Source organism: Copadichromis virginalis, linkage group LG18 (genome assembly GCF_057382275.1).
Source record: "Copadichromis virginalis isolate Kocher_CV1m ecotype Utaka linkage group LG18, C_Virginalis_male_GT1.1, whole genome shotgun sequence".
Lineage (NCBI taxonomy): Eukaryota > Metazoa > Chordata > Actinopteri > Cichliformes > Cichlidae > Copadichromis > Copadichromis virginalis.
The window spans coordinates 14461953-14481464 of NC_140635.1; the positions used below are offsets into that span (position 1 = coordinate 14461953).

Genomic DNA, 19512 nt, shown 5'->3' on the forward strand with positions numbered 1-19512 from the left:
CGAACAGGAAAATGATGTTGTGTTGGCTGTGTTGTGTTGGCTGTGTTATCCAGAGAGGGGAGAAACAACGAGATCTCGTCTCCCCCCTTTTTTGTTTTTTCTCACCACATAATCAACTCATGACCCCCCAAGTTGACAGGACAACACAGATACGTGTTAAAATTCTTAAAATCCTGTTTAGAAACCTAAAAAGGAATTTTCTATCATTCAGTAGTCATTTGTCTTAAACAATCAACAAAAACATATCCCAATTTAACCACTAAATTTGTCGTATCCTCACTTAATCATCAGACCAGTGTCTTTGTCTTTTAACGTTAAGTTGTCGTCCTGCAACCCAGAGAGTCTATTTGTCAGTAGTGGATAAACTATATCATTTAAAAACAGGTGTATGTTAAGTGTCGCTACTTTACCCTTGCATGTACGTGCACATGTATGTAAGCTGTTTCTTCATTGCATGTATGGGTGCGTCTGTATATGGAATAAAATAGAATAGAATTCAACTTTATTGTCATTGCACATGCACAGGTACAGGGTAACGAAGTTTCTGGTGTGAAAACTCATCTGGACAGAAGAGCGATGAAGTCTTCATCGCTGTTTCAGGTACAGAAAGCGATCTGTTCCCATCTGTCTTGCTGTCTCTGTATGACTCTGCTTTGTGGACCTCTGTCTCTAAATGACTCTGTTTGTCTCTGCTGGTCAGAAAAACAGTTGATCCTGGAGATCCCAGCGCTTCCAGTGAACACAGGAAGTAATGTCACTCTGCTCTGCAAACCCAGAAACGGTTCAGCAAAAAAATCTTATTTCTTCAGAGGTAAAGTCAAACTTGGACATGGACCTGAAGGAAAATGGATTCTCCATAATGTGCAGCAGTCTGATGAAGGGCTCTACTCGTGTTCTACTCTTATTCATCAGTCTCCTCAAAGCAGGCTGAAGGTCAAAGGTCAGAGCAGCGACATCACTCCTGCTTTAAAGATATGAGTCGGGGGCAAAAAAAAATCTAAAACTAATCCCTCTCTCTCTTTACTCCAGGAAGTGAGAAACTTAAAATAAGAAAAGCATTCATTCACAAGCATAAACTAAACTGCTGACCTGATAATAAACTGAACCATCTTCATCATGTCTCTTGCAGAGCCTCCTCCTCCCCCTCACACAACCATAATGTACACTCCTTCACCCTCACCCTCACACTCACCCTCGCCCTCTGGTAATACTGAGCCTTCGGCCTCTTCCTCTCTTCGTCCTCGTTCACCCTCTGTGTCTGTACTAAGACTCTTCTGCCACCTGCTGGTTTTCTGTCCATACTTCATCTCTACCATCCTGCTGCTGTTGATCTGCTGCAGCAGGAAATGAGGTACACTCTCTTATCTAGATTTCAACACATACGCCAATCATCCACTTCAGTTCTCCATCCTGATTTCTTAACTCTGCCCACAGGTAACAAACATGATGTATCCATGGAGATGACCGAGGAAGAGGATTGAAGCTGCAACATTTTCAGTGTTTCAGTGATTTCTTTTTTAATCTGTTGCATTGATGCATGTGGGGTTTTTTAAGGTTCATGATTACACTAAAAAATCAAACATTTGTGAAATATGAAAAAACTGGGCTAATATAGGTGTATTTATGTTTGTTATATGATTTATAATTATTGGTTGTATTTGTATTAAAGGAAATTCAGATCAGCACATTATCTTTTTTAAACACCTGCCATATGAAACACTTGTAGTTTGTAGAATCATGATCTGATTGCTTTGTTGTGCAAAACACATTCGCTTTTCCAAGAGAAGCACTATGGACTCTCTGTAGGCTCCTTTTATTAATATTTTTATTGTATTTATTCATTATTTTTATATTATCTGTGTGGATATTATGCTGGAGCAGACAGGAGGGGAAGGCCAGGTTAGCAAAAGATAGAAGGAAAAAGAGGAACAGACAAAAAAAAGGGAGAGAAAGAAAGAGAAAAGAAGTGGGGTGGGGGATGAAACAAGCAGACATGCTGGTCTCCAATTGCTGCATCTGTAGCAAAGCACACTTATAAGCAGTGCCTGAAAGAGAAAACAGGGAGAGCCAGAGGCAGAGAAGAAAGAACCAGGAGACTCCGGCCATCTGGGGTCCCCCATGAGTGCTGAAAACCCAAGGCCACACATCGCTATCACAACTGTGCCTCCACCCCAGCAGGGGGAAGATGGAGGAACCAGACAGAGCTCCCACAGCCAAGAGCAGGAGAGGCAGGGCAGTGATGACCAACGAGGAGCAACAGAACACAGATAAATTGTTAATTTGGTTATAAATTCAGCTTTTATAGTTCAGAAACAGTGCTCATACATTATATGACTACTGTTTTGAACTATGAATGTTAAATACACTATTTTTGTATCTCATAAACCCATATTTTATATATATTTTAAGAAAAAAATTTCAATGACAACAAGAGCTCTGAAAAACATTGCGATTAGCGCAACAGAAGGCTGAAGAAATAAGTAGCAACAAACAGAAACAGCTGGAGGAACATTTAGCATCTCATCAGGTTACATAGCAACAGGTAAGCATCATTGCATTGTTTTTATTCATATTTTGAACATCTTGTATGGAATTGTGGTTGTAGTTGTTTGTGACTCTTATGTTTATATTTGAGCTCGTCTTGTTGTAAAATGAATACGGGACCAATGAGGTGCTTTCTCGAGAAGAATAAAAAGGACCTAAAATTAATGGTGAAGTCTTGATGTAGTTCACCATAAATATCTCTGAACACTTGGACTCCACAGTATAATACATGTAGTTAGCGTGAGGCATGTGCAGGAAATCATGTATATTGTGTCAGGGCTTCAAAACAAACAGAACAGCAAAAAACAAACAAACAAAAAAAAAACAAAAAACAGATGGACTGACACCTCCACGTCCTCTAAAGTCATCATAAAGGCTGATTTTTAAATGCACAGTAAGCAAAGCAAGGAAGAAGTTTGGGATTAGACAAAGTCATTACAAGTTTTCTTTAATCTGAACTGTAAATTTGAAGGAGTCTGAAAACTAATACCTTACTTATGTTAGTACTTTACAGTTCAATTCTTCAATTATTCTTGTAAAACAAGGACACAGTATCATGTGTAGTAGAGAGGAGAGTAAGTAAAATTTATTTACATTTTGTAACTTTTTACAAATAAACTGCCTCACAATTATACAAGAAAGAAAAGGATAACATATCATAAAGATATAATACAACATAAAATACCAAGCTTTGAACAAAAATGTGTTCTGCAGCTCTTTTAAACGGTTAGCAGAATCTGTACAGCATGAATGAGTTCTAATATTTCGGTCCAGAGGGAGCACATGAAGCAGACAAGGAATCTGACCCAAAACAGACCCCTGAGGTATCCCAGAAGGAACAACTGTTGTTTCAGAGATAACTGAATTCATAAAAACACTAAAAGATCTCCCAGATAGATATGACATGAGCCATATTAAAACATCACCAGTAAACCCAAACTTGTCCTTAAGCCTGTTTATCATTAGCTTAATTATAAAACAGTGCAAAAACTTATTACACTCAGACTTTAAAAACACTGGTACGTGAGGAAGATTGTGAGAGAAAAAATTGTTAATTGTATCAAACAAGACTTTAAGAGTTTTCTTTTCTGAAGTAATAAGATGTGAAAAATAGTCTATTCTGGCATTTTTTGATGAAACTGATTCTTTAACATGTAACTCATGAAGCTGGAGCTTGGACGCCTTCCACAAATGTTCCAACTTGTACAAATACCTCCTAAAATAATAAATATGTTCATTTTTCCAAGTACAAAAACTTGAATATTGGACAATTCTTTCTTTTAGTGGGTCAAAAGTAGACCTACATTCATTGTTAAAGGACAAAATAAATGTGTGAACTTCACTATGAGTCATGTTGGCATCAAAAAAGGCAGGGACCCTCTCAGCAGGATTGTGATTTATAATCCACCTTTGAATCATCAATTTATGAAGTGAAGGATCCAGAACAAATGACAGACTAAAAAATATACAGCTGTGGTCTGTCACATGTACATTTTTCACACATACATCGTTTGTTTTTAAACCCAGGGAGAAAGCAAGATCCAGCGTGTGGCCTTTTATATGTGTGGAGCCAGAAACATGGTGCTTAAAGTTCAAAGACTCAGCAGCTGAGTTACAGGATCCATCGATATGAAGGTTAAAATATCTCAGTATTACAACCTTCCCCAATGTAATGATAAATGATGAAAGGTCGCCGAATTCAGCTGAAAATGCTCTGGCAACACCAGGAGGTCGGTAGACTGAAATACAATAAAAGGTTTTCAAAGAACCGACCCTAATCATCTGTAACTTAAATGAAGAAATAGAGTCTGACTTCATCAGCCTGCATGTGAGTCTGTGCTGGTACACAGCAGAAAGTCCTCTGCCACATCCCCAAAGACACCCAGTTACAATGATGGAAATGCCAGCTGTGCAGATCTCCTCAAAATAAACATGATCCATGTCCTGCTGCGATGTCTCAGTCAGCAGCATGAAGTCTGGAGACTCCTTGATGAGGAGATTGTTTAGAATAAGTGGTTTGTGGAGCGAGCATCGAGCAGAGAAATTGGTGATGGCTGGTCAGCACCCTCAACAGATGACTGCAGCATCACTTTGATTAAACAGCTGTGCACATCTGTGTAAGTGGCACGTTGGACAGTGAGTCCCGAACCAGGTGAAGCTATCATCGATGTCAGGACATCAATCCTGCTAGCAAAATGGAGGAGAGATGGCGAACATGAGGTCCGCTTTCTCAGGCATCATCAGTAGTCCCCGAGCAATTATTTTCTGCTCTTATCTGGTTTCCTGAAAAAACAGAGTTATTAACATGTTAGTGACTGTAGGTGCTGTGCAGAGGGAGCAGATTTGACACTGGTTAGATGGCACTTACCTTGCTTTCACAAATCCTGTTGTCACAAGGCAAATTACTATTATTAGGAAAAGCACAACAGATAAAATAAAAAAATTACGATGTCTTGATGCGCTTCCACAGACAACGTCACTGGTTGAGCTTCCTTCTTCAACTTTAATCTGGCTCTCAGAGCAACTGTGGCAAAAAAGAAATAACATATAAATAAATCATTATTATCAGTGTTTATTTGTGTTTGCACTGTAATGATGTTTGTAACAATGTGACCATCAATATTAACTGTTTAACTGTCCTGTCGTCTGTCTGTGGCTCAGATATGCAGGACAAACATGTCCTGGAATGTAGCTGGTTCCACTTTAATATCTAGTTACCTGTAACTACCCAGTACTCTATCTGCGATTACCCAGTACTCATCATTTTACTAACATTTTATTGGCATGTCATAATTCAATTTTCACACCGATCATGTAAATAATCATTATTGCAATATCTATAGAAACACAGTTCAACAGTCAAAGTTTTTTAAACCTTTATTTTGTCTTTGTGGCAAAATAATTAAACTAAATGTAGCAAGACTGTGTAAAACAAATAATTAGACAATTATTTATCACTATGTGACTTTCACACTATAGATATTATATTATTAAAATCATGATTATCATCAGTACATAGCTACTGAGACACCACATTATTATTGGTAATTAATAATTGATAATATTATATGACTGTATATACAAACAAGAGAACATGCCCACATGGTGTTGCTATAGCAATGATATTCTGGTATGACACTAAATCACATGGAGATTTATGTTGGTATTACTGCAGGCAATGTGATGTGACACAGCCCAGGATATTGGAGATTCCATTAAGACATTGATGATCAATAGCTGAGTATATAATACACCTTTAGAGGGATTTGAATATAAATTATGACCTACGTTTTCCAACCTGTGCAGTTCACACCGTCCTTGGAAAAAAAGCCTGGCTGACAGTCTTCACACACTGTGTCACTTCTGCTGGTTCCTGAAAGAAACACATTCGTTGTTACACACAATCCAGAAAAAAAAACAAAACTTAAAATCACAGTTTATCAGCTCATCTTAAAAATAGACTTCGACTTTAAACTTTCTTACCAGGTTCTTTTATCCTCTGACCAGCTTCACACTGTGAATGTTTCTCTGCCAAACTACATCTGTTACTGTCTGTCAAACCTTTGCAGTAATATCCATTTAAAACGTCACACACTGTGTCAGTTGTTGCTGTACAGTTCTGCTTGACAAAGAGACCATGACCTAAAAAAACCCAAAAAAGAACATTAGTGTAAAATGATGTTTCTGTAATTTACTTTTAAATGAAAGCTTTATTTTTTTAATTTAAAATTTACAGAGGATTTCCCATCTGACTGTACCTGTGTCACAGGCAGTGCAGGGGAAACAGTTATACAGGCCGTTGGGTTGGTTCATAAAGGTCCCCATCTCACAAGAACGGCACCGAGTTCCTGCATATGCTGTGCAGTCTCTCTGAACAACTGTACCTGTTCAACAGAACACAACATTTATGTCAGACTTTTAGCATTTAACACAGAGTGAATCTACAGTTGTGCAGTTGTAGTGTTGGGTGTTATATACAGTAAGTCAAGCAGCTACAACATTACAGATCTACAAATTCAATGTGGCCCAGTTTCCTGATCCAGTATCACAGCAAAACGTGTAACAGACACATCGGTCCACTGTGTCCCTTTCATGCTTGACCTCTCCAAAGTGTGAAATGGACACTTATGCAGAAGCTGCAGTAACAGCAGAGGGAGATATTTTATTTCAAGTAACATGAAAATAATCATGTTTAAACAGACATTATTAACACATTTACATGTAAATCTTTCTTAACTGTTTTAAGAACCATGGAATGTACTTCATAGGTTTCTTGGTCACTACCGACTTCTTGCCTTTACATATATTGTCTCACATTGCTGGTGATGCAACTTGTGCTTCATTTTACTGCTTGTGATAAACAATAATAAAAATAAGAAATTTAAAATAAGAAATATGTTTTAACTGAGATGCAGGAAGTCAATATTAATTACCTGAATGCAACATAAAATATCTAATAATAGAGGGGGCTTAAACAAAGGTCCTGCCCCATTAAATCAAACTTTCAGAAACTGAGAAAGAAAAAAATAGATTACCCACAAACTGAATATGGACAAGATTTACTACAGCATCTGAAAAATGCACTGGACAAGGCACAAATGTCATGGTTTCACCTCTTGTTCACTCTTTCCCTTCGTGCTCCGTTTTTGCACAGGCTCACACAAAACTCAGCAGAAACCCCCCCCCAGCTAAACATCCAATCACTGTTAGTATATAAATGACCCATTGATAGGTTTCTCGGTAGGCAGAGCAGAGCAAAATGAAGCAGCAAATCTCTGTCATCAAAATCACAGCGACTCGTCAGATAATTAACAACTAAAAAATACATCTATTTTAGTCAAGCTCAGCGATTTTAGTAAAACTAAACTTTTCACCCCAGCTTCCAGCAGCCCGCAAAGGGAAAGTTAATGCTGTGTGATAGGTCCTAACCCCCTGTTGTCACACCATGTTACATAAAAGGTCATCTTGGTCCATGAAAAGTCAGTAGCAAAAAAATTGGATATGGATGAATCTGTAAGAGTTTTTCAAAAGGGAAGCAGGAGACTGTTGTTGTAGAGTGGATTGGGGAGAAAGGAGAGTGGAGCTGTTCAGTTGCAAACTAAGTCCAGTTCCTTGCAAAGCAAACAAGCTTAAAACAAGACAAAAAAAAAGAAGAAAAAAGTTAAAATGATCTGATTTAAATCTGTTGTGTTCTACATAACAGATGTGTGATAGGTCCTATCCTCCTAACACAGGCAGACTATGCTTACAGGATGTGATGTTACAACTCTAGTGAAATATTAATGTGTCATATATTTGTCCAAGATGTATTTCTTTGTTATAGTAAATAAAATTAAAATCACGAGTGGTGACTTCTATAACTTTCAGTATGTAATCTGGCATTTTCTACTGTTGTAGGCTGAAAATAAATACATAATATAATTTCATTCAGTTTAAAGGTTTATTTGCAAGATGCAAAAACAGACAAAATTGAAAGTTACAAATGTTTTGTGCATGAAACAAATTCAGACGTGGTGCAGATGTGTGTGTCACAAGTTAATCTGGCTGTAGGCTATGGCACTTGGCCACAGGTGGCGCTAGTTGACGCGACTCCATTTGAGTATACGCAAAGTAAACTGCACACTTTAGTTATGAAGCGAAAACGCTGAAGTCGGAGTAATAAAACATACGAGGGGAACGACAGCGAAGACAAGATTCTCCAGATCGATTACTCTTGCTGACCTGTGAACAGCATTTCGTCTACTTTTGTCTATCGTGTCATTTCAAAGACGAAACCAAAACGGATCAAATATCAATGTCCCCTTATCGATATGTGGTTGTGCACATTTGCAGTCATCGCTTTTCTTCCTACCTTTGTTGCACATCGGGCAGCACTGTTCACCATTCGTTTTATACTCCTTTGATTGACACGATAACACGGGCACCATGAAGACGGCGGCATATCCTACAGGAAAACACAAGAATATTAATATCCTGGGACAGACAAATAGCTCAGTTAGCTCACAACCTAAGCTAAAGGTTAGCTTAAGCTAAAGGCTGTGTCGTATACACGAAAATGTTGCAGTACTTACCGAAGATAAGTAACGCAGACAGCATGATATCACATCCTAACACGCTGCTTTGTAATACATTTGTAGGCTTTATTTCACTAATGTACTATACAAATCTAACAGAAACCGCTAAAATGCGTTAAGCTTTCGGTTGTGATGTGGGCGTAACAGGAAGAAAACTTGGGGAAGAAAGAGCCAAAGTCCATCCCACACTGACTTTTGTCGACAAACTGAAGATATTTTACTTATCTTTTACAAGGCTCATCTTCGTTTAGACAGAGACAATAAAACAGAGAGAGTTTGAAGGAAGATGAAGGGAATCGTAGGATTTAATGTTTAATTTGTACACATTCCAGCGATTGTTTTACTCCTGAACCCGATGAATATTTACGAGTAACACGAGACAGACTGAGGATCGCGGAAGTATTCGTAGCCGAAGATTTTACTAATGAATAATGAAGCTGAGATTTTTATTTGAACCTGTACCTGGATTCGTATTTGCCACTGTGAAATAAAAAGTAAATAATTTATAGCCACGTAGATGGTTACCATTAATTAATAATATTTAAGTTTTAAGAGTAATTATTTAAGAGGGATTAGTTTGGTGAAACGTAATCGCCAGATGATGAGACGTCGTGGTGTATTCACTGCAAAGAGTTGAAAATCCAGTGATGGATTGGATAAAAGAGCACAAGAAGTATAAAACAGTTCAGTACTATCATTACTTCAAGTATAAATAGATAAGACAAGTAAAAACAAACAAACAAAAAACAAGTGAGAGTCTTTATATAGAATTGACAGTCACCTCTTCACTGGTATTATTAAGCAGCATCAGTACAAAGCAGTGATGGGAGAAAACCAGCAGTTTCAACAGCTACGTTATCTTTCAGCACATCCTGATGTCTCCCTGTCTCCATCCTCACAGTCTCCTCTTCCATTTGATTAATCTTCTTTGTATGTAGACTCAAATAATTTGTGACCTCATAATGATCAACACGGCAGTGCTTCACTTACACTGAATCTTGGAAATGTGAGGATGCAAGAAATGAAATAAAACCAGCTGTCTGTGATACCAACTAACGTGTTAACTTTTTAAAACGATGTAAACTTTTTAGAAAACGTGTCCGTGAATCTGATGAAGAACTACTGCACGTCTGCTGTACACAAGTTTGTTGAAGGTTTTCTTTATTGTCTCTGTGCAGTCAACCTGTTTATGAAATATTCCCCATAAATACATTACAAGGATAAATATGAACTTGTATCTACACAAACATCTACAACGAATTCCACAGAAAATGTGTATAGCAAAGATAAAAACATTACAAACTGCTCCTCTCATTTGTTCCATAATGCTGCAGTAAAGGTCTGATCATCTCATAAATATCGCAAAGTGCTTCACTACAGGGTGCTGTCATGGTTCTCAACATCTGGAGAGGTTGTGGTGTGTGTCTTTTCTCCCACCAGGGCAGAGCTGGACCTTGCTTCCCCGCCTCTGAGCCCGCCTTCAACACATACCTGTGGCTTGTTTACACTGATGCTGCTCTGGCTTCTCATCACACGTATTATTACTGGCAAACTACTTAAAACGGCAGGAGAGGCTGCTTCCTCACTGTATTGTCACACTACCTAGCATCAGTGTAGCCTAGCCCTTTAAGCATTCTTTGTGATTTCCTAGAGCTTCCTCCTAACATTGTTTCCCTCTGTGTACAGGCCTTCTGGATTCCCTGCTGTCTGGATTCCTGTGGATGTGTGTGAGTGAGCATGAGCATTCTGGATCGGACTATCTGAGTGAGTTGTGGATTCAGTAGAAGAGGAGCGTGTGTGCGCCTTCCTTGGACCTTCCCTCCCCTTCAGACCCCCCTCCACCCCCCCACCCCCGTAGTCCCGTGTTATTTGTCTCACTGTATATATGAATATATCCTCACTTGGTGCCTCATTGTAAATAAATCCTTCACCTTCTCTCTAAACTTAAAAGTCTTGCGAGTGAGTCCTCTGCCTAATAATCTGTGACAGATACTAAGATATTAAAACATAAATTTACCCAAAAGCAAGTTTAAAAAGTTGAGTTTTTAGCTGCTTTTTTTTTTTAATAATCCACAACAAACACCTCACTGTTGTCTTACCTGCTCCTTTGACCCATTCAGTAGCTCTGTTTCTTTTCCTTCCTTCACAGAAATAAAAAAAAAAGACATAAAAGATGTCATTTCCTGTGTTGTTTTGAGTTCCATTTTTGTCTGAGAAAAAGTTATTGACAGAAAATATAAATCATGATGTCAGTGTTCTTTGTCATCCTCACATTACTTTTAGATTCCAAATTTAATCACTCCGAGTGCAGCTTCAGGTTAAAATCACACCACAGAAGGCGAATCAGCTTCTACAGGGAGTGCAGAATTATTAGGCAAGTTGTATTTTTGAGGAATAATTTTATTATTGAACAACAACCATGTTCTCAATGAACCCAAAAAAACTCATTAATATCAAAGCTGAATGTTTTTGGAAGTAGTTTTTAGTTTGTTTTTAGTTTTAGCTATTTTAGGGGGATATCTGTGTGAGCAGGTGACTATTACTGTGCATAATTATTAGGCAACTTAACAAAAAACAAATATATACCCATTTCAATTATTTATTTTCACCAGTGAAACCAATATAACATCTCCACATTCACAAATATACATTTCTGACATTCAAAAACAAAACAAAAACAAATCAGCGACCAATATAGCCACCTTTCTTTGCAAGGACACTCAAAAGCCTGCCATCCATGGATTCTGTCAGTGTTTTGATCTGTTCACCATCAACATTGCGTGCAGCAGCAACCACAGCCTCCCAGACACTGTTCAGAGAGGTGTACTGTTTTCCCTCCTTGTAAATCTCACATTTGATGATGGACCACAGGTTCTCAATGGGGTTCAGATCAGGTGAACAAGGAGGCCATGTCATTAGTTTTTCTTCTTTTATACCCTTTCTTGCCAGCCACGCTGTGGAGTACTTGGACGTGTGTGATGGAGCATTGTCCTGCATGAAAATCATGTTTTTCTTGAAGGATGCAGACTTCTTCCTGTACCACTGCTTGAAGAAGGTGTCTTCCAGAAACTGGCAGTAGGACTGGGAGTTGAGCTTGACTCCATCCTCAACCCGAAAAGGCCCCACAAGCTCATCTTTGATGATACCAGCCCAAACCAGTACTCCACCTCCACCTTGCTGGCGTCTGAGTCGGACTGGAGCTCTCTGCCCTTTACCAATCCAGCCACGGGCCCATCCATCTGGCCCATCAAGACTCACTCTCATTTCATCAGTCCATAAAACCTTAGAAAAACCAGTCTTGAGATATTTCTTGGCCCAGTCTTGACGTTTCAGCTTGTGTGTCTTGTTCAGTGGTGGTCGTCTTTCAGCCTTTCTTACCTTGGCCATGTCTCTGAGTATTGCACACCTTGTGCTTTTGGGCACTCCAGTGATGTTGCAGCTCTGAAATATGGCCAAACTGGTGGCAAGTGGCATCTTGGCAGCTGCACGCTTGACTTTTCTCAGTTCATGGGCAGTTATTTTGCGCCTTGGTTTTTCCACACGCTTCTTGCGACCCTGTTGACTATTTTGAATGAAACGCTTGATTGTTCGATGATCACGCTTCAGAAGCTTTGCAATTTTGAGACTGCTGCATCCCTCTGCAAGATATCTCACTATTTTTGACTTTTCTGAGCCTGTCAAGTCCTTCTTTTGACCCATTTTGCCAAAGGAAAGGAAGTTGCCTAATAATTATGCACACCTGATATAGGGTGTTGATGTCATTAGACCACACCCCTTCTCATTACAGAGATGCACATCACCTAATATGCTTAATTGGTAGTAGGCTTTCGAGCCTATACAGCTTGGAGTAAGACAACATGCATGAAGAGGATGATGTGGACAAAATACTCATTTGCCTAATAATTCTGCACTCCCTGTATTGGACAGAACACTGAACTTAACCAACAGATTATTTCATCCAGCTTATTTTCACTGTAACTTTTACTCTTATTGCAGTTCTTTTTTCTAAGTGCTTCTCCCACAGTCTTTGCTTCTTTTCATCAGGTTTGCTTTGAGCTGTTTGCCTGTAAGCTGTGACTTAAAGGGCCGTGAATGAAAAGTGAACCAGCAGGTCACTAGTTAGTTACCATTTTACTTCAAATTAACACCATATTCAGAGTTTATGAAACATTAATTAAGGTATGTTCCACAGTTTCAGCATCAACCAAATACATCATAACAGCCATCAAATCTGTTAGTTTGAGACTTTATCTGATGTTGCTGTACATGAACTCTTTTCCTTCAGACCAAAGCCCATCAGCACACACAGTACAGAGGATAAACTACATTTCTGCACTGTTTAATGTGATACTCTACATCTCAGTCCTTTGTGACTAAATGCAGCCTCTGACTTTGGACACATCTGTTTTCTATGGATAGTTGTGATGCCAAAAAAGTGATTTTCAGTATTTTCCAAAAAAGTGATTGCCCCCATTTAAACTGTCATAAATGACCCGTTGGCCTATAATGTGTAAAAAAATATGTCAAATATTTCCATCATGAATGATATCGAGTCATTTTGAACCACAAACAACATTTTTTCCACAAGGTAGAAGCTGCAATCAGTTTCTGACAAAGTGACTTTTATATGTGCTTCATGGATCCAGTTAAAAAACCTCATAGACATTAAAAATGTCTTTTTAAAGAGATGTTGGGTCAAGAGGCTAATAGAAATTGCAGCAAATATAACATAATAGTTTTTTAGACATTTTAAGTGACCAACAACCAGACTGATTAGAATTTGGGTACAATAATGCAGTCATAAAGATATTTGCAAAACAGGTAATTTCTTTATTTTATTTACAACTCCTTCATAAATCATTTTGACTGCAGTCTACCTTCCAATATAAACAAAGACATTACACATACATACAGAAACATCAGAAATCACCTTTTGGAACAACACCGTGATCCAACTGCACCTGTTCAGTTGTCAGTGCTGGGTCTTCTGGCCTTCCCAGCTAAAAGTCTATTAATGATATAAATAAACTGCTCATGGTTAGTGAGTTCAATTTTCCTTTTAAAAAGTCATTCTTTTTCCTTCCTTCTTCTTCTTTGCTTTATTGGTACACAAAGAAAATTAGTGTTACAGCAGGAAAAAAACCCTAAGCAATAACAAAAAGGCAACACTGTGTTGTTAAGGCTTTAAACTGAAAAATCAACACAATGCAGACGATGCACTAACCTGTCACAAGGCTAGCAAATGCTACTGAGCAAAGCAAAAAAGGTAAAAACACAAAGTAATGTTGACTTGATGTTCTCCCACAGACAACGTCACTGGTCGAGCTTCCTCTGACCTTTATCTGTGTGTTTGAGCAACTGTTGTAAAAGAAGAGGTGAAAGAGAAAGAAAATCCAAATTAATCCACGTGAAGGAGCAGGACCACAGAGAATTATCAAGATAATAATTTTATGTAAATTGTTATAATATTTTAATATCTTGTCAAATGTTGATGAAAAACTGAATTATGCAGGTCTAAATATCACATCAGTACTGCCAACTTTTAAGTTCTAAGTTAATTATTATTTTATTTTATGAGCCTGACATCAAATGTAACAGTGTACTGAAATCTGTAAAGTGCATTGTACAAGTACATGGACTACAGTTAGTGTTCCTGCTGACAAACATCTTGTGTTTTCATTCTAAACACAAGGAGTTTATGATAAAGCAGAGCTCCTGTTTACATCTGTAGATGTGTTTGAATGTGGCCATCAGGATTAACTGATGCCACATCTGTGCTGTCATCTGTCACAGGTCAAATGTGACATGGTGTTTTACATTTTTATATGGTGCTTTCTATGTGTTGATAATATGCAACATGTATGTAAGAATTTTACACTCTAAGTCACTGTTTCACAATCTTTTGGGGCCACGGCACATATTTCACATAAAAAAAACAATCACACGGCACACCACCAAAGAAAAATGTCACAAAAAGCATATTGATAATTTTTACCCGTGCACATGGCATAGAGGAAAGGGTTCGGTTTGTCCCCAGTACACTTTTTTTGCTTTCTTCTGATCACTACTCATCTGGGTCGGAATTTTCTCCAGGACCCAAGTCAGATTGACTACTTTTTCTTTTTAAATATTTATTTATTGCTATTACGCCCTGCGTGGTCTCGCTCACAGCATGACTATTATGTAATTTCTTCTTGGTCTTCTTCTGTTTTACTGGCAGTTGGCAACTCATTTAATTAGAGCAGATAGTTGTACTGGCCTCTAGTGGAAGAGAATGTAATTGTTCTGCCCGTGACTCATGCCGGACGCTTCGAGTACTAATCAGGTGGAACCAGATAATCTTCCACGGCACACCTGATCATTTCTCATGGCACACTTATGTGCTGCGGTACAGTGGTTGGGAAACACTGCTCTAAGTCATGAGGATTTTTGTCAGTTCTACACTCCAACAAGGTTTTATCAGAAGTCACTCAAAACCTTTCAAGCTATCATGTTTACAGAACGGCACACATGCACACACACTCTATTAAAAACATGACCTCCTTTCCAGAGGTAATCATGTTTATCTTCTATACACAGTAACTGAGACACCACGCTGTTACTATTAATGAATCTCTGATAATATATGACTGTATTTTAAATTAATCAAACTTTATTTTCAACAAATTCAAAGTATTTATTCTACAATTATAACATTAAAATCAAAAGTTGGCTAAGTTTCTGTTTAATCAGCTGAATCACTGGTTCTCAGGTTACTAAAGGGGGGCAAATCCCAAAGTCCCGTGTGGAGGTGAGTAATATATCACTGAGATATGAAAATATAGAAAAAAAGCATTGAGTTTTAAAATGGTTGCAGGTAGCAGCATTTATAACTGTAGTGCTACCGTCATCAGTGTCAGACTACTTAAACTGAAGTGTGAATCTAACAAAAGAAAACGTAAGTTCAAAAGTAGCCCAGGTAGTATTTTCCCTGGAATTTTCAAATAAAGTATAAAAAACTTTTAACACTGTTATTAAAAAATCAAAAAATATTTATCATGTCAGGATTTTAACCAACTTAAAGTCCTGCCTCCATCATGTTACTGCATCACTAATTTCCACACATTGTTTGCTCCTCCTGTTATAAAGAGTCTAACTAGCGAGTGCAGCTAGTAACTGCTCCTGTCTCCTCATGTGTCTTCATAGCCTCGTTTTACTCAACGGAGTGTTTTCCACTTTTTACAAACAGATTTCCTGCATGTTTTCTCCTGTGTTTGCTGGAGGCTGCTGAAGTAGCTCCATTTTTAGTTACTAAATCATCATTGAAACACTGCTCTTACATTTAGACATGCACGGTTTTGACTCCTTGTCATAAACACTAGGAAACAAACACATAATGTTGCTATAGCAACACAGTATATAGTATAATACCGGTATTATTGCAGATGATATGATGTGGCACAGCCCTAGTCCCAAGTATATGAGAGATTCCATTAAGACATTGATGATCAATAACTGAATATATTAAACACTTTTAGAGTGATTTTATTATAAATTATGACCTACACTTTCCAAGCCGTGCAGCTCACACCGTCCTTGGAAAAGAAGCCTGGCTGACAGTCTTCACACACTGTGTCACTTCTGCTGGTCCCTGAAAGAAACACATTCATTGTTACACAAAAAAAATGATAATTTATCAGCTCATCTAAATGGTCTTAGACTTTAATTTTTCTTACCAGGTTCTTTTATCCTCTGACCAGCTGCACACTGTGAATGTTTCTCTGTCAAACTACATCCGTTACTGTCTATCAAATCTTTACAGTAATATCCATTTAAAACATCACACACTGTGTCAGTTGTTGCTGTACAGTTCTGCTTGACAAAAAGACCATGGCCTAAAAAAAACAAAACAAAAACATTAGTGTAAAGTAATTTACTTTTAAATGAAAGATTTATTTTTTTAATTTAAAATTTACAAAGGATTTCCCATCTAACTGTACCTGTGTCACAGGATGTGCAGGGGAAACAGTTATACAGGCCGTTGGGTTGGTTCATGAAAGTCCCCAGGTCACAGAAACGGCACTGAGTTCCTGCATATACTGTGCAGTCTTTCCGAACAACTCTACCTGTTCAACACAGCACAACATTTATGTCAGACTTTCACCATTTATCCCAGAGTGAACCTAAAGTAGTGTTGTAGTGTTGGGGTGTACTTTACGGTAGGTCAAGCAGCTTGGAAATCACAAGTGAACTGAGCGATACAACATTACTGATCTGCAAATTCAATGTGCCCCTTTTTCCTGACCCCGTACAGTAAAACATGTAATAAACACATTGGTCCACTGTGTCCATTTCATGCTTGGCCTCTCCAAAGTGTGAAATGGACACATGCAGTTCGAGCAACCTGAAGTAGCAGAGGGATATTTCACTTCAAGCCAACAAGGAAACAATCACAGGAAAGTGTGTAAACAGACATTGTTAACACATTTACATGTAAACACATACTATCCATCTTGCTTAATTGTTTTAAGAACCCTGGAATGTACTTCATACGTTGCCTGCTCACTACCGATTTCTTGCCTTTACATATTTTGTCTCCCGTTAATGCAACTTGTGCTTCATTTTACTGCTTCTGGAAAACATTTTCTAAGTTCTAAGTATCAATTAATTTATCTGACTGTTGGAAGGAAAAAAAATGAAGACAACAGATTTTCTGGGTCAATAACACATAAAACACACATATTTCTCCTTTTATGTTTGACTGAGATGCAAGAAGTAATTATTAATTACTTAAATGCAACATAAAATATCTAAGGATAGATTGTGTTTTCATTTAACACAAATGTTTAAAACTTTTACAAAAAAACCAAGGTTGTCATCTGTATAAGCAAACCCTTCATTTCATGTTAGAAACACTTCTGTCTATCGTGTCATTTCAAAAACGAAATCAAGCAAAGATCAAATATTAAAGTCATGTCCTCTTTATTTATCTGTGGTTTGTTTAGGTTTTTTTTCTTTCTTCTATAAAGCTATTATGTTTCAGAATGATCTGCTTTCAGGTTTGTATACATTTTCGTAAAAACAATAGTTTAAATACTACAAAGTTTCATTGCAGTCATCGCTTTTCTTCGTACCTTCGTTGCACATCGGGCAGCACTGTCCGTCATTTGTTTTATACTCATTTGGTCGACAGGATAACACGGGCACTATGAAGACAGCGGCATATCCTACAGGAAAACACATGAGTTTTAATATCGTGGGATAGATATATAACTCAGTTAGCTCACAAGCTAAGCTAAAGTTAGCTTAAACTAAAAGCTGTGTCGCGAAACTGCTGCTGTACTTACCGAAGACAAACAACGCAGAAACCATGATATCACTAGTGATGTGCGGATCGATCCTGAAATGTCGATTCCTCCGATACCAATCATTTATGTTCTAGAATCGATTCTCACATTAAAATATCGATATTTTAGTAATTTAGAGTAAATTTATAGTTTATCATTAACAGGAACACAGTGGAAAGAAACTATAACATTCAGATTGTCTACATTCAAAGGAACTACTTCCTCTTCCGCCTTTCATAGTCATGTACGAAATACGGCTGTATAAATGTCTCGCAGCGCCTTGGCATGCGCACTCACAACAATGGCTGAGCGTAATTGTGCAGTATTTTACCTCCACAAACATCTGAGACGTGGTTTGCGATACATGTGGCAAAAAAGTGCTCCAAGAGTGAGTGAGGTGTTGTGGCCGTAGCCTACTAGGGAGACATTCAAAAGGTCTGTTGGGGGGGCTGATAAATACATTTTGCAGGGTTTATTTATCGGATAAAATACGTTAAATCACCGTTATTATTGGCCGGCCCGGAAACAGCGGGGGTGTCCAAATTCAGAGGCTGCTTCCACCTGAGGACCCGGCCTTCGCGGTCTAAAGAAAGCCGGGTTGCACGTCACGAGCTCCATCGGTGGAGGGTGAATACAACCGGGCGCTGACGTAAACTCTCGACCGTCTCACACTTCTGTTTAATCATTTTCTGTTTGACGTTTATTCAGCTGTGTGAAAACCCCGGAGGAACCCTCCTGAGGGATTAATAACGTTTAATTTAATCTAATCTAATAACTTTAATCTCAGCCAAACCGATTTACTCACGAACAAATAAAACACTGAAAAAGCCAAACAATAACATTTTTAAGTTATCAAAGTGACTTGTATATCATGTTTAACCCGAGTAGCGAAAGACCGCGGGGGTTTGAAAATGATGTGTCAGTTGGCTCAGATATTTGAAGTTTACACAGCTACATTCTCACCTGAAAATATGTTAACAGTTTTTTGCGACCCAGAAAGAGAAATAAGAGTGATATTAAAACTAAGTAGCTGTCGCCATTGTTGGAAACTGGAATTGGCTGGGCCGCGCTATGAATTCTGCGATATGGTTTTTCAATTTTGTTGTCCGGGTGGAAAATCGGGAGAAATTCAGGAGAATGGTGGCTCTGGGAGATTTTCGGGAAGGGCACTGAAATTTGGTATTCTCCCGGAAAAATCGGGAGGGTTGGCATGTATGGTAACATATGGCAACATCATTAACCTTGTCAAACACCTCAGAGTAAATCATATCACAGAATATGAGGAGTGTATGTTGAGGCGAACTGAAGAGAAGGACAGGGACAGGTGCTGCCAGGGCGAGACAGACGTCTCTCACGGAGTCCTTTAGTGCTGCAGGCAGGCAAGGTGTTCAAATAGGCACAACTTCAGTTTTTTTTAATTTCTATATGATGAACCCTGCATTATTAAGTGATAAGAACAAGTAATCTGATGCCCTGTAATCATTATGACGCTATAATTTGAGATACAATAAATAAAATACGTTTTTGTACAAAGTATCGGTATCGGATCAGTATCGTCGATACCACCC

The 19512-nt window shown here is 38.2% G+C and overlaps 3 protein-coding genes across 3 annotated transcripts; 1 reads left to right on the plus strand and 2 right to left on the minus strand.

Moving 5' to 3' along the window:
* Window positions 1-416: 416 nt before the first annotated feature.
* On the plus strand, window positions 417-2709 carry LOC146687480 (uncharacterized). The gene is made up of 5 exons (XM_085439531.1): window positions 417-430; window positions 542-600; window positions 701-940; window positions 1130-1351; window positions 1435-2709. The coding sequence occupies exons 1-4, from the start codon at window positions 417-419 to the stop codon at window positions 1348-1350; spliced, it is 534 nt and encodes a 177-aa protein (XP_085295657.1). The 3' UTR covers window position 1351; window positions 1435-2709.
* A 399-nt stretch (window positions 2710-3108) lies between these two features.
* LOC146687481 (tumor necrosis factor receptor superfamily member 5-like) lies at window positions 3109-8980 on the minus strand. The gene is made up of 7 exons (XM_085439033.1): window positions 8616-8980; window positions 8396-8488; window positions 6303-6428; window positions 6028-6186; window positions 5833-5917; window positions 4913-5068; window positions 3109-4827 (listed from the first exon to the last, which is right to left on the minus strand). Exons 1-7 carry the CDS (start codon window positions 8638-8640, stop codon window positions 4803-4805), a joined length of 669 nt encoding a protein of 222 aa, XP_085295159.1. The 5' UTR covers window positions 8641-8980; the 3' UTR covers window positions 3109-4802.
* Window positions 8981-13081: 4101 nt separating this feature from the next.
* Window positions 13082-18184, minus strand: LOC146687482 (tumor necrosis factor receptor superfamily member 14-like). Its single transcript, XM_085439604.1, has 7 exons — window positions 17945-18184; window positions 17732-17824; window positions 16598-16723; window positions 16334-16492; window positions 16164-16248; window positions 13843-13976; window positions 13082-13715 (listed from the first exon to the last, which is right to left on the minus strand). Exons 1-7 carry the CDS (start codon window positions 17967-17969, stop codon window positions 13678-13680), a joined length of 660 nt encoding a protein of 219 aa, XP_085295730.1. The 5' UTR covers window positions 17970-18184; the 3' UTR covers window positions 13082-13677.
* Window positions 18185-19512: the final 1328 nt, after the last annotated feature.

Coding starts and splice junctions, on each gene's coding strand:
- LOC146687480 (XM_085439531.1), top strand. Junction 601..700: donor AGTCTTCATCGCTGTTTCAG/GTACAGAAAGCG, acceptor TCTGCTGGTCAG/AAAAACAGTTGATCCTGGAG. Junction 941..1,129: donor AAGCAGGCTGAAGGTCAAAG/GTCAGAGCAGCG, acceptor TGTCTCTTGCAG/AGCCTCCTCCTCCCCCTCAC.
- LOC146687481 (XM_085439033.1), bottom strand. CDS start 8,640: ATGCTGTCTGCGTTACTTATCTTCG. Junction 8,489..8,615: donor GTCTGCGTTACTTATCTTCG/GTAAGTACTGCA, acceptor GTTTTCCTGTAG/GATATGCCGCCGTCTTCATG. Junction 6,429..8,395: donor CTGCCCGATGTGCAACAAAG/GTAGGAAGAAAA, acceptor TCTGTTGAACAG/GTACAGTTGTTCAGAGAGAC.
- LOC146687482 (XM_085439604.1), bottom strand. CDS start 17,969: ATGGTTTCTGCGTTGTTTGTCTTCG. Junction 16,249..16,333: donor TCAGAGGATAAAAGAACCTG/GTAAGAAAAATT, acceptor TGTTTCTTTCAG/GGACCAGCAGAAGTGACACA. Junction 13,977..16,163: donor AGCTGCACGGCTTGGAAAGT/GTAGGTCATAAT, acceptor CTTTTACAACAG/TTGCTCAAACACACAGATAA.